Source organism: Maylandia zebra, linkage group LG1 (assembly GCF_041146795.1).
Source record: "Maylandia zebra isolate NMK-2024a linkage group LG1, Mzebra_GT3a, whole genome shotgun sequence".
Classification (NCBI taxonomy): domain Eukaryota; kingdom Metazoa; phylum Chordata; class Actinopteri; order Cichliformes; family Cichlidae; genus Maylandia; species Maylandia zebra.
The window spans coordinates 43,328,892-43,343,928 of record NC_135167.1 but is presented as its reverse complement, the minus strand read 5'-3'; the positions used below and the strand labels follow the sequence as shown (position 1 = coordinate 43,343,928).

Here is a 15,037-nt window from a genome sequence, read left to right as displayed (position 1 = left end):
GACTGGGCCAAGAAATATCTCAAGACTGGTTTTTCTAAGGTTTTATGGACTGATGAAATGAGAGTGAGTCTTGATGGGCCAGATGGATGGGCCCGTGGCTGGATTGGTAAAGGGCAGAGAGCTCCAGTCCCACTCAGACGCCAGCAAGGTGGAGGTGGCGTACTGGTTTGGGCTGGTATCATCAAAGATGAGCTTGTGGGGCCTTTTCGGGTTGAGGATGGAGTCAAGCTCAACTCCCAGTCCTACTGCCAGTTTCTGGAAGACACCTTCTTCAAGCAGTGGTACAGGAAGAAGTCTGCATCCTTCAAGAAAAACATGATTTTCATGCAGGACAATGCTCCATCACACGCGTCCAAGTACTCCACAGTGTGGCTGGCAAGAAAGGGTATAAAAGAAGAAAAACTAATGACATGGCCTCCTTGTTCACCTGATCTGAACCCCATTGAGAACCTGTGGTCCATCATCAAATGTGAGATTTACAAGGAGGGAAAACAGTACACCTCTCTGAACAGTGTCTGGGAGGCTGTGGTTGCTGCTGCACGCAATGTTGATGGTGAACAGATCAAAACACTGACAGAATCCATGGATGGCAGGCTTTTGAGTGTCCTTGCAAAGAAAGGTGGCTATATTGGGCGCTGATTTGTTTTTGTTTTGTTTTTGAATGTCAGAAATGTATATTTGTGAATGTGGAGATGTTATATTGGTTTCACTGGTAAAAATAAATCATTGAAATGGGTATATATTTGTTTTTTGTTAAGTTGCCTAATAATTATGCACAGTAATAGTCACCTGCACACACAGATATCCCCCTAAAATAGCTAAAACTAAAAACAAACTAAAAACTACTTCCAAAAACATTCAGCTTTGATATTAATGAGTTTTTTGGGTTCATTGAGAACATGGTTGTTGTTCAATAATAAAATTACTCGCCTAATAATTCTGCACTCCCTGTAATATTAGGCTTTGTTTCTACAAATCTATGGGAAAATAACTGTTAAAACTTCCTTTTAACAGGAAGACACCTCTGGCAGAACTGGGATGGTCAGCCATCTGTTGCAACTGGCTGGGAATGAGGGGAGCAGACAAAACAACACTGAGAAAGAAAACCAGAGATTAATAATAATTAACAATTTGATGTGACGTGGCATATAAACTAGACTCCAAATTCCTCGCAGTGTTACTGGAGTCCAAACTTATTCCATCCAGAGTAATTATCTGGTTAGACACATTGTTTCTAAGACTTTTCAGGACGAGTACAATAGCTTCTGTTTGTCTAAATTCAGAAGCAGGGAATAAGCAGTCACCCAGGTCTTTACATCTAGGAATGTATTTCAGTTTAACTAAATGATGTGCTGGGTATCATCTGCAAATGTGTGCTGTGCATTCTAATAATACTGCAGAATGAAAGTATAATGTAAACAGAATTGGTCCTAGCACAGAACCCTGTGGAACTATGTCATTAACGGCAGAAGAAGACTCTACGTTTACATGAAAAAATTGTGCTCTACTTGATAGATGATCTGCAGATGATCAGTTAATTGTTTCATAACTACTCTTTGAAGAATTTTTGGACAGTAGCTTAAATAGTCTATTTAAATATTAGTACTATTGAAAGTAGCTGTACGTAATGACAGGTTTGTCAGATGGTTACAAATAATTTCTCCAATGGTTGAAATTTTATTTGTGAAGAAATTTGTCAAGTCATCACAAGTTATGGTTAAAGGAAGCTCAACACAGCTCTGACTCTTTGTCAGCCTGGCTGCAGTGCTGAGAAGAAACCACCTTCAATCAATGATGAATACTAAGATGTCCTCGCTTCACAGAGGGCTTTTCCTTATATAGTGGAGCAAACTCTTCTAAATCAGTGAGATGCAATTTTTTCTCCAGTTTTCAGGTTGTCTGCTTCAAGGCGTCCATTGTGGATTTAACCAGGGAGTCAAGAACTTCTGATTCAAGGCTATTTTCAGAGGAGACACAGTATCCAGAGTCAGAAACAGTGAGGAGAGAAAACTATTAACAAGTTAATCGACCTCTGTGGGATTAGAGTTTAGGTAACTGCTCTGAACTGTTGCTAAATGACATTGAAGACGATAACAGTGGAGGAATTACATCCTTAAACTTCGTTACAACAATTTCAGAAATCATTTACTGCAATAAAACACGTTCTCCACTGCTGTTAAATTTAATATTCACTTGAATAGAACAGGAAACAATAGCCCTATATGGTAATTGTACATGTACAACGAAATTATGAGTGCTAGACGCCAACTCTGCAGGAATAAAATGTAAATAGTAAGACAGCAGCAATAAACTGGAGAAAGGTGTACAGTTAAGATGAATATATACAAGAGAAAGGCACAAAATAAGAAAAGGCACACATAGAAAACAAAGTGCTTGGAAGTAGAGCAAAGGACTTGGTCTAATATAGAGTCAATGTGTAAGTATAGTGTAGAGCAGGGGTGTCAAACTCAAATACACAGTGGGCCAAAATTCAAAACTGGAACAAAGTCGAGCGGCTAACATTAATATTTACTGAAAAAAATCTTCCTCTAGATATAAGAATGAATCTTTTCTTATGGACTCAAACAAGTTTTGCTGAAAAACTGAATATGGAACAAGCAAAGCTTAATACTAAACAATATATATATTAGCTGTATGATACCAGCAGGCCAGCTCTGATAGTAATTTGGTGTGGCTTCGCGGGCCAAATGTAATTAGGCTGCGGGCCGCCAGAGTTTGACACCTATGGTGTAGAGTAATGAGGGTTACTCAAACTGACCCACCACGGGTGGGCTTTCAGCGGATAGTGTTTGTTAATAGTCTGAACGGCCCAGGGGAAGAAGCTGTTTGTGAGTCTGGAGTTGGGAGACCTGACTGACCTGAGGCGCAGACCAGAGGGCGGTGGGTCAAACAGGTTTTGGGCGGGGAGCGAAGGGTCACCTGTGATGGTGGCGATGGTTATCTGGCAATGGGCTCCAGGGGTGGCAAATGACAGCCAATGATTTTTACCTTCTGCGCAGCCTTCCCATTTTTAGTAGTGGCCCCTGCGTACCAAATATCCAGGCAGCAGGAGAGCATGCTTTCCACATGACCAGGAAGACCAGGAGAACTTCCAGTCCAAGTTATTGTAGTGGTAGTGCAGCCGCTGCTGGGCCTTATTTACCAGAGCGTTGGTGCTGTGGGTCCAGGTGAGATCGGTGGAGTTTATTGTAAATTTAAATGTTATTAAAAATTATCAGAGAAAAAAGGAGTCTGTGTGTCAGAGGGGGTCAGAGTTTGATTGACTCTTCTTAGCTGCCTCACAGCATTACGCTTTCAGACAGCACAACGGTATCTTTATGATAAGCAACAACCGCCCTGGTTCAAAGCGGCATCTACGCTGCTTCACAGAGTAAAGCACCTGTTTCTCATAAACGTAACTGGAATAGACTTCATGCTGACCTCCTGTTTTTACCAGTTTGTTTTGCATGCTTGGAACTGGACTGTTTTTATTGTAAAGATGGTAATGTAGAGGAGGCTCTACTTTACAATCCCTTGATACCAAGTATGATGCTCAGCACTGTTAGTGTTCAGAGGTTCCTCATAAATGCTGGCCTAACAAAGCTGGCGGGGCTGAGGACAGCAGGCCAGTGGAAAACAACTGCCAAGCTGGCTTAGGAGACTGGAGTGAGATCTTTGTGCCTTCAGGAGAAGCTGGTGGAAGAGGTCATGGCTGGTCTTCCTGGACTCTTAAGGGCTGCACTGGGCACTCACTCTGCAGGTAACAAACCAATTTCATCTGACAGTTGGACGTCCCTGTACAAGCTTCCCATAGAGAAACGCAGTGTGGCTCTCCAGTGGAGAGTGGTGCATGGGGTCATGGCTATGAATAAACACGTGGAACATACAGGGAGTGCAGAATTATTAGGCAAGTTGTATCTTTGAGGAATAATTTTATTATTGAACAACAACCATGTTCTCAATGAACCCAAAAAACTCATTAATATCAAAGCTGAATGTTTTTGGAAGTAGTTTTTAGTTTGTTTTTAGTTTTAGCTATTTTAGGGGGATATCTGTGTGTGCAGGTGACTATTACTGTGCATAATTATTAGGCAACTTAACAAAAAACAAATATATACCCATTTCAATGATTTATTTTTACCAGTGAAACCAATATAACATCTCCACATTCACAAATATACATTTCTGACATTCAAAAACAAAACAAAAACAAATCAGCGACCAATATAGCCACCTTTCTTTGCAAGGACACTCAAAAGCCTGCCATCCATGGATTCTGTCAGTGTTTTGATCTGTTCACCATCAACATTGCGTGCAGCAGCAACCACAGCCTCCCAGACACTGTTCAGAGAGGTGTACTGTTTTCCCTCCTTGTAAATCTCACATTTGATGATGGACCACAGGTTCTCAATGGGGTTCAGATCAGGTGAACAAGGAGGCCATGTCATTAGTTTTTCTTCTTTTATACCCTTTCTTGCCAGCCACACTGTGGAGTACTTGGACGCGTGTGATGGAGCATTGTCCTGCATGAAAATCATGTTTTTCTTGAAGGATGCAGACTTCTTCCTGTACCACTGCTTGAAGAAGGTGTCTTCCAGAAACTGGCAGTAGGACTGGGAGTTGAGCTTGACTCCATCCTCAACCCGAAAAGGCCCCACAAGCTCATCTTTGATGATACCAGCCCAAACCAGTACGCCACCTCCACCTTGCTGGCGTCTGAGTGGGACTGGAGCTCTCTGCCCTTTACCAATCCAGCCACGGGCCCATCCATCTGGCCCATCAAGACTCACTCTCATTTCATCAGTCCATAAAACCTTAGAAAAACCAGTCTTGAGATATTTCTTGGCCCAGTCTTGACGTTTCAGCTTGCGTGTCTTGTTCAGTGGTGGTCGTCTTTCAGCCTTTCTTACCTTGGCCATGTCTCTGAGTATTGCACACCTTGTGCTTTTGGGCACTCCAGTGATGTTGCAGCTCTGAAATATGGCCAAACTGGTGGCAAGTGGCATCTTGGCAGCTGCACGCTTGACTTTTCTCAGTTCATGGGCAGTTATTTGGCGCCTTGGTTTTTCCACACGCTTCTTGCGACCCTGTTGACTATTTTGAATGAAACGCTTGATTGTTCGATGATCACGCTTCAGAAGCTTTGCAATTTTGAGACTGCTGCATCCCTCTGCAAGATATCTCACTATTTTTGACTTTTCTGAGCCTGTCAAGTCCTTCTTTTGACCCATTTTGCCAAAGGAAAGGACGTTGCCTAATAATTATGCACACCTGATATAGGGTGTTGATGTCATTAGACCACACCCCTTCTCATTACAGAGATGCACATCACCTAATATGCTTAATTGGTAGTAGGCTTTCGAGCCTATACAGCTTGGAGTAAGACAACATGCATGAAGAGGATGATGTGGACAAAATACTCATTTGCCTAATAATTCTGCACTCCCTGTAAAGTCCCCAGCCCCCCAGGTTACTGAATAATTAATGTGTTACAATAACACACTTAACATATTCAGAGTTTAAAACCTTTGCACCTTTGCTGGATTTAGATCCAGATAACCATCGCCACCATCACAGGTGACCCTTCGCTCCCCGCCCAAAACCTGTTTGACCCACCGCCCTCTGGTCTGCGCCTCAGGTCAGTCAGGTCTCCCAACTCCAGACTCACAAACAGCTTCTTCCCCTGGGCCGTTCAGACTATTAACAAACACTATCCGCTGAAAGCCCACCCGTGGTGGGTCAGTTTGAGTAACCCTCATTACTCTACACCATAGGTGTCAAACTCTGGCGGCCCGCAGCCTAATTACATTTGGCCCGCGAAGCCACACCAAATGACTATCAGAGCTGGCCTGCTGGTATCATACAGCTAATATATATATTGTTTAGTATTAAGCTTTGCTTGTTCCATATTCAGTTTTTCAGCAAAACTTGTTTGAGTCCATAAGAAAAGATTCATTCTTATATCTAGAGGAAGATTTTTTTCAGTAAATATTAATGTTAGCCGCTCGACTTTGTTCCAGTTTTGAATTTTGGCCCACTGTGTATTTGAGTTTGACACCCCTGCTCTACACTATACTTACACATTGACTCTATATTAGACCAAGTCCTTTGCTCTACTTCCAAGCACTTTGTTTTCTATGTGTGCCTTTTCTTATTTTGTGCCTTTCTCTTGTATATATTCATCTTAACTGTACACCTTTCTCCAGTTTATTGCTGCTGTCTTACTATTTACATTTTATTCCTGCAGAGTTGGCGTCTAGCACTCATAATTTCGTTGTACATGTACAATTACCATATAGGGCTATTGTTTCCTGTTCTATTCAAGTGAATATTAAATTTAACAGCAGTGGAGAACGTGTTTTATTGCAGTAAATGATTTCTGAAATTGTTGTAACGAAGTTTAAGGATGTAATTCCTCCACTGTTATCGTCTTCAATGTCATTTAGCAACAGTTCAGAGCAGTTACCTAAACTCTAATCCCACAGAGGTCGATTAACTTGTTAATAGTTTTCTCTCCTCACTGTTTCTGACTCTGGATACTGTGTCTCCTCTGAAAATAGCCTTGAATCAGAAGTTCTTGACTCCCTGGTTAAATCCACAATGGACGCCTTGAAGCAGACAACCTGAAAACTGGAGAAAAAATTGCATCTCACTGATTTAGAAGAGTTTGCTCCACTATATAAGGAAAAGCCCTCTGTGAAGCGAGGACATCTTAGTATTCATCATTGATTGAAGGTGGTTTCTTCTCAGCACTGCAGCCAGGCTGACAAAGAGTCAGAGCTGTGTTGAGCTTCCTTTAACCATAACTTGTGATGACTTGACAAATTTCTTCACAAATAAAATTTCAACCATTGGAGAAATTATTTGTAACCATCTGACAAACCTGTCATTACGTACAGCTACTTTCAATAGTACTAATATTTAAATAGACTATTTAAGCTACTGTCCAAAAATTCTTCAAAGAGTAGTTATGAAACAATTAACTGATCATCTGCAGATCATCTATCAAGTAGAGCACAATTTTTTCATGTAAACGTAGAGTCTTCTTCTGCCGTTAATGACATAGTTCCACAGGGTTCTGTGCTAGGACCAATTCTGTTTACATTATACTTTCATTCTGCAGTATTATTAGAATGCACAGCACACATTTGCAGATGATACCCAGCACATCATTTAGTTAAACTGAAATACATTCCTAGATGTAAAGACCTGGGTGACTGCTTATTCCCTGCTTCTGAATTTAGACAAACAGAAGCTATTGTACTCGTCCTGAAAAGTCTTAGAAACAATGTGTCTAACCAGATAATTACTCTGGATGGAATAAGTTTGGACTCCAGTAACACTGCGAGGAATTTGGAGTCTAGTTTATATGCCACGTCACATCAAATTGTTAATTATTATTAATCTCTGGTTTTCTTTCTCAGTGTTGTTTTGTCTGCTCCCCTCATTCCCAGCCAGTTGCAACAGATGGCTGACCATCCCAGTTCTGCCAGAGGTGTCTTCCTGTTAAAAGGAAGTTTTAACAGTTATTTTCCCATAGATTTGTAGAAACAAAGCCTAATATTACAGGGAGTGCAGAATTATTAGGCGAGTAATTTTATTATTGAACAACAACCATGTTCTCAATGAACCCAAAAAACTCATTAATATCAAAGCTGAATGTTTTTGGAAGTAGTTTTTAGTTTGTTTTTAGTTTTAGCTATTTTAGGGGGATATCTGTGTGTGCAGGTGACTATTACTGTGCATAATTATTAGGCAACTTAACAAAAAACAAATATATACCCATTTCAATGATTTATTTTTACCAGTGAAACCAATATAACATCTCCACATTCACAAATATACATTTCTGACATTCAAAAACAAAACAAAAACAAATCAGCGACCAATATAGCCACCTTTCTTTGCAAGGACACTCAAAAGCCTGCCATCCATGGATTCTGTCAGTGTTTTGATCTGTTCACCATCAACATTGCGTGCAGCAGCAACCACAGCCTCCCAGACACTGTTCAGAGAGGTGTACTGTTTTCCCTCCTTGTAAATCTCACATTTGATGATGGACCACAGGTTCTCAATGGGGTTCAGATCAGGTGAACAAGGAGGCCATGTCATTAGTTTTTCTTCTTTTATACCCTTTCTTGCCAGCCACACTGTGGAGTACTTGGACGCGTGTGATGGAGCATTGTCCTGCATGAAAATCATGTTTTTCTTGAAGGATGCAGACTTCTTCCTGTACCACTGCTTGAAGAAGGTGTCTTCCAGAAACTGGCAGTAGGACTGGGAGTTGAGCTTGACTCCATCCTCAACCCGAAAAGGCCCCACAAGCTCATCTTTGATGATACCAGCCCAAACCAGTACGCCACCTCCACCTTGCTGGCGTCTGAGTGGGACTGGAGCTCTCTGCCCTTTACCAATCCAGCCACGGGCCCATCCATCTGGCCCATAGACTCACTCTCATTTAATCAGTCCATAAAACCTTAGAAAAACCAGTCTTGAGATATTTCTTGGCCCAGTCTTGACGTTTCAGCTTGTGTGTCTTGTTCAGTGGTGGTCGTCTTTCAGCCTTTCTTACCTTGGCCATGTCTCTGAGTATTGCACACCTTGTGCTTTTGGGCACTCCAGTGATGTTGCAGCTCTGAAATATGGCCAAACTGGTGGCAAGTGGCATCTTGGCAGCTGCACGCTTGACTTTTCTCAGTTCATGGGCAGTTATTTGGCGCCTTGGTTTTTCCACACGCTTCTTGCGACCCTGTTGACTATTTTGAATGAAACGCTTGATTGTTCGATGATCACGCTTCAGAAGCTTTGCAATTTTGAGACTGCTGCATCCCTCTGCAAGATCTCTCACTATTTTTGACTTTTCTGAGCCTGTCAAGTCCTTCTTTTGACCCATTTTGCCAAAGGAAAGGACGTTGCCTAATAATTATGCACACCTGATATAGGGTGTTGATGTCATTAGACCACACCCCTTCTCATTACAGAGATGCACATCACCTAATATGCTTAATTGGTAGTAGGCTTTCGAGCCTATACAGCTTGGAGTAAGACAACATGCATGAAGAGGATGATGTGGACAAAATACTCATTTGCCTAATAATTCTGCACTCACTGTAAAGATCCAAGAACGGGGAGCCACAGTCTTTTCTGTCGGACCAAGGAAACACTGCAGCGCCTGTGGCTTGGCTGTCCCAGGCCTGCTGGCCTCTTTTCTTTGCTGTGACAGTGGCTTCCTGGGCTTAGGATTGTTTTAGAGGAGAGTCTCTTTATCCTGGGTCCAAAGTACTCTGTGGTGCAGCGTTGAAAGGTTTGCTTAATTAATTTTTCAATAGGTCAAGCTAAGATGAGTACATGGCTCACAAGGAGGAACAAAATGAAGGGGCAGGATCAGTTAATTCTGAAATTACGTTCAAGGGGATAGTAGGTGCACGTTTAAAAGCAGAATTCGTTTATTATGAAATGGTGTCTAACACTGAAGAGTTTGTCTCTGTTTGGGGAATCAGTGGAGTTTTGTGTAAAGTAACTGGAGATGTTTTAGTTTTAAATTTCTGTGAAAATCAAACGGACACCATCTGTTTTGTGTTCATGTGTGTTTATTGTGTTTTGGTTGGGTTTTGTAAAGATCTTAATTTGGCATTCATCTTCAGTTATGGTTGTAGTATAAGCATCGATATAATAAAAGGTGTGTCAAAGGTCTTCTGTCAACACTTATGTATTAAATTATAGAAAAACAGCTCATGGAACAGACGCCAATGAAACTGCTGATACAGACGATCAGCCTTGATGTGACTGTTTGATTTGGTTCTTGCCTCTGTGAGCTGACAATAACAGACAGCATTGAAAGACCAAAGATCCAAACAGGACACACCGAGGTAAGATCTCTTATAAGGATAATGAGGGTTTCATCTTAAGCATTACTATAACTCACTTAGTGTAACTGGAAAGACATTATTGGACAACCACATCATTGGAGCAAGTATAGGTCTCACAGCTTTATAGACAGTGGCACAGCTTTGGGTCCATCTTGTAAGTTTACGGCCATGCCAACTTTATTTATGAAACGCTACGTCCAACCACTGACCAAAATGCAGGACTGACTTCATGGACAAATGCTAATTTACTTTGTACAACTGGCAATTAGCATTGATAATTCAGAGCAACCAAAGCTTTCTAAATATGATGTAAGATTAGAAGGCAAACTAAACTTCACCTAAACTTACTCATCAAAATGGGAACAAGACCTGCTTAATAAAACGGCGCATACATCTGCACTAGTTACAGGCAAATCAACAAGAGATTTTAAATATTACTGCATGCAAACCTTTAAGGTACTCTCACTGTTACATATAGGCAGAAACTCCACATACTTTTGTACCATCCTGACACTCGTGCTCTCTTTGTCAAACATCGTACGAGTTGCACCTGCATTAGCCTTTCTGCTTTGCGAGCCACATTAGCTCTGTGTCTAAACCTGCAGAGTCAACAGCACCAGTTGTTAGAGGATGTCCTACGCCTTCTCTGTGCATCTTCTGCACACACTGGCTGTAAATACCCTCTCCTCAACCAGGTGGAAGTTGTTCATTATTTTTAACCTGTCTTCAGGTTAAATAATACTAGGAACCTCATTTACATGTGCAATTCTTTCTGAGGAAATCCTTTTGATTTCTTGCCGTTAAAGCCTCTGAGCCTGTGCTTTTTTCTTATGAATAGACCTATGGCTGATGCAATGCACTTAAACTTAAAAGTTCTGACAGATGTGGAGGATGTTAATTAGGCAAGTTTTAGTGAATAGCTGCATGCTCTGATCAAAGACATTATGCTTCTCTTAAGACTGTGGAATAGAATGGGTGGTGGTGAAAACTGAATTTCACTCTATGCTGTCCACGTGTTGTATCATCCGATAATGTAATGTAATATAATATAATATGATATGATATGATATACAGTTTTGATTGTAAAACAAACAGCAAATGTTTGAAAATACAAAATAAAACGTTTTACAAAATAAAAAATGCTGTTTTCTTGCAATCTCTGCACAGAGTATTCCAAAAATGATAAACACATGAATTGTGGCTCTTTAATAGAAAATAAATGATCTTCTCAAATATATATTGATTTGTGTGCAATTACATTGTCCAGCAAATTGAGGCATTCTCATGAACTTAGAATGAATCAATTAAAAACACACAGGTGAAATGGTAGAACGAGCAGCTTAGAGAAGAATCAAAGTATTTGCTTTGAGAGACGAGTCGTCTATTTGTTTCCACAGCACAATACAGTTAGGCAAGAAGCAAGGCAGCTGGCTCATCCTTTTCTGTGGGCTCCCTCTAGCTTGTAGATAGTTTGAAGATAATAGTTTGTTTTAAAAATACTCAGTGTTAAATCTTCCCATAATCCCATAATCTATGTTTGGCAAGTTTAGAGTGAGACAAAACAAAAAGAACCAATAAAATTCCAATAACTGGACTGGGGGAAAAGGAACGTGTTGGTGTTAAGCCACAGAAATCTTTTGCACTTACTATGTATCCTGGTGCACAGATACAAGCTCCAGTGATGCCATCACAGTAGGCTCCATTAGCACAAACACACAGCTCTCTGCAGCCCTCACCGTAGTAACCTGGTGGGCAGGTCTCGTCACAGTAAAGCCCAGTCCATCCCGCAGCACAGGTGCACTCTCCTGACAGAGGGTGACAGCTGAAAGAGCAGGAAGATTAGAAGGTTATTTTGCAGTGTGTATATTGTTTTGTAGTTCTCCCATTTTGACCACCCTCGACACAAAGTTACTTTTATAGTAGGTTTAGTGGGAAAAGCAGAAATATGTGAAACAAAATATCAACTCCACTTTAACTAGATACAGTAATTCAAACATTCTATTCTACTGAAGTGTTGTACAGTAAGAAAGCCTGAGCAATGATCCAGTACCTGAGTGTGTTTGTGTGTATGCAGGGGCAGTATTTGTCACAGATGAGTCCATACAGGCCAGTGGGACAGAAACGATCCTGACAGCTAGGCCCCTTGAAGCCTTCGTTACAAAGGCAGGCGCCGTTGATGTGGTAGCATTTGGCTCTGTTCTGGCAGTCACACTTGTGAGCACACTGTGGCCCATAAGTGCCAACTGGGCATTCATCCTGGCATCTGGGTTGGTTTAAAAAACACGGAGGAGTTATTTTCCAACATTCTAAGCCTCTCTTCTAAAGGTGCATGGGATTTTTCTGTTTACAAGTTAGAGTGAAAGAAACAGTTATTACTGCAGCATTGGGACTTCTATTACTTCTAATCAACTTTGTTACCTGGAAAAACACAATTCAGAGATAATAAATCGAGTTGGAATACAATCCTTGAGTAAACACCCCGTTTTTCTGCAAAATGTTGAGCTGGTATTTGGGAAAAGGTAACCATAGCTGTTTAGACAACTTCCCCTTGGTTCCCGGTAGGAAAATAACCTGGGACCAGAATAAGAGCCAAAATATTTTCAGTGTAATTCTGCAAAGAAAGCTAGTTTTCTATTGCACTGAATTTCATCACAAATCATTATTTCCATTATTATTAATCCGAGTCGTGTATTGTTAAATTATGTGCTCTCTGTACATTTTGAAAAAAATAATTGTCTAAAGATAACACATTAGAGCACATGGATAAGAGACTGCAACTGTTCTGCACTTTAAATACAACGCACTAGACCACAGTTTTGAAGAAAAACACTGGATTGTCGACCCTTTGAACTATTTTTATTCTGCCTCACTCAGCAAACCTCCACAATAACAAATTAGTTTAAAAACTTCACAAAAACCAAAACACAAAGGTCTAGAATGACCAAATTTGTATCTCTACTTTTTAGCCAACAGATCGCTGTATGACTCAGAATGGATCGAATCAAGCTTGTTAGACGGCCCATGGCTGAACCTAAAACAAGCTCTCTGTGGACAAGTAAAGATCTCTGATTTGAAGTCCAGCCCACAAAAATGATTTACCCCAGTAAACTGAACTCAAATGTCTACATGGGCAACAAAATATTTAAAATATCTCTACCCCTAAATGGTTATCAAACACATATAAAATGTGTAAAATTGGTGATTCCATTTCCCATAAAACTGCAAAACGGGAGCAAGATCTTTCCATCAACCCATATCAAAACGTCTGATCCTAATACAGCAACTTACAACATGCAGAACTCTCCATAGAACACAATATACAGGACAAAGGATGTTCCAAATGGGCCTCACACACTCAGACATATGCACACACTGCAAACACCCACTGAAAACTATGTGCACGCTGTATGGTCTTGTACGCCTACGAGGGCCTGTCGGAGGATATGTGAAGACCTTTCCACACGGTTTAGTTGCCACACCTAAACTGTTCATGTTAGGTGACATAAGCACATAAATGGAAGCACATAAATCAAACATAGTTGTTACTGCCTCACACATCGCTAAAAAAATTATCTTCAAGAACTGGAAGTCATAACTTTGTGCATAACTCCGGTTGGCAGGGCCATTCATGTGCTACCTCTACCACACCTTACTTGAGAGCTCACTAGTCTGTGTACACGGAAGAATCCATTACAGAGAGAGTGCGAAGAAGAACAAAAAGGGAGTGACAAGGAGTCATGAGATAGGAGGCGCCACCATGCGGCAATACACTGCATTACAATGGCAGCTGTTACACTACGCCAGGCTTCCCCAACTCAAGGCCTCGAGGGCTGGTGTCCTGCAGGTTTTAGATCTCACCCTGGGTCAGCACACCTGAATCAAATGATTAGTTCATTACCAGACCTCTGGAGAACTTCAAGACATGTTGAGGAGGTCATTTAGCCATTTAAATCAGCTGTGTTGGATCACGGACACATCTAATAACTGCAGGACACCGGCCCTCGAGGCCTGGAGTTGGGGACCCCTGCACTACGCAGTGACCCACCTCTCCTTTTTAATTACACTACAGCTGTATCATCATATATCACCATACACAACAACGATGGGCGACCTTCTAAATTCCTTGTTAATACACGTGGAGCTCCTGGTTTTCTGGCCAGCACTAAAGCCTCCAGTTCATCTCAGGCTGTGGCAGCACTCGAGGAGGAACAATATGAAAGTAAATACGGAGCAAAATGTGAGAACCTGAAAACTAAAGTGTGAAAATGTATAGGAAAAAAGATTAAGCTTCACACACTTGTGTTTATCATTTTTACATATTTACACAAATATATGGAGAGCTGCAAAACTTGTAATTCAATCATTTTAATTTTTTTTTTTACTACTCACAAGCACCACTCTGTGATTGCAACCTTTTAAATTAGTGAATACAACTGTTGACTTGCACTGATGACCAGTGTTGGGAAGGTTACTTTTAAAATGTATTCCATTACAGATTAAATGCCCCAAAATGTAATCTGTAACGTATTCAGAATACTTTGGATTACTTAATATATTATCATGCTTTTTACAACTACGTGAATGTACTATTGCTGTGATTTATTACTGTTACTGAAGGGCCGCGACTCCGAACCGTAGTAAAGGGACCTCTGACTAATACGTCGGGTTCGTGTCGGTTCGTAGCCGAAAAATAGCTTTACTTTGTTGTCTGGGTCAACTTTTCTTGCGAGAGACAGAGAGAGGCGTTGAAAGGCTGCTCCAACGGAACTTATTGTTTCGGAGGAAAACACGAACACGGTGTACAGTCGAGTCTTAATAGCTTACTTACAGCTGGACTGGTCAGGCTCTCTGTTTGGCTGCAGTGGTTATTATTATATTTACATGCTTCCAGCTAGAGCAGGGCGATATGACCAAAAATATTTATCACGATATACATTTGAAAATTTGCGATAACGATATAACTGACGATATAACTGACACCAGACAAAATACTTTACAACTCCACAACTTTATTAGTGCAAAAAAAAAAAATCAATGTATTTTCACTTAAACAAGCAGCTGTTTTTTATGTCCATTAAAGTTATATAAAAATGTAACAGTGCAAATTCCTCGCTGACAGTTTAACCAAAAGGCATTTCCAGTGGAAACTGGCCGACATATCCTCAGCA

At 40.9% G+C, this 15,037-nt stretch overlaps 1 protein-coding gene across 5 annotated transcripts in view; it reads right to left on the bottom strand.

The window, feature by feature from the left end:
* LOC101468455 (multiple epidermal growth factor-like domains protein 11) overlaps window positions 1–15,037 on the bottom strand; it is a 267,137-nt gene that overhangs the window by 54,053 nt on the left and 198,047 nt on the right. For all 5 annotated transcript variants that reach the window (XR_013099674.1, XM_076887043.1, XM_004568657.5 and 2 more), the window contains exons 10-11: window positions 11,920–12,132; window positions 11,517–11,691 (exon numbers count right to left, since the gene is read on the bottom strand). Coding sequence is in view for 4 of the 5 variants with exons in the window: in XM_076887043.1 (XP_076743158.1) it covers window positions 11,517–11,691; window positions 11,920–12,132 (388 nt within the window). In the remaining variant the exon portion in view is untranslated. The remainder of the gene's footprint in view (window positions 1–11,516; window positions 11,692–11,919; window positions 12,133–15,037) is intronic.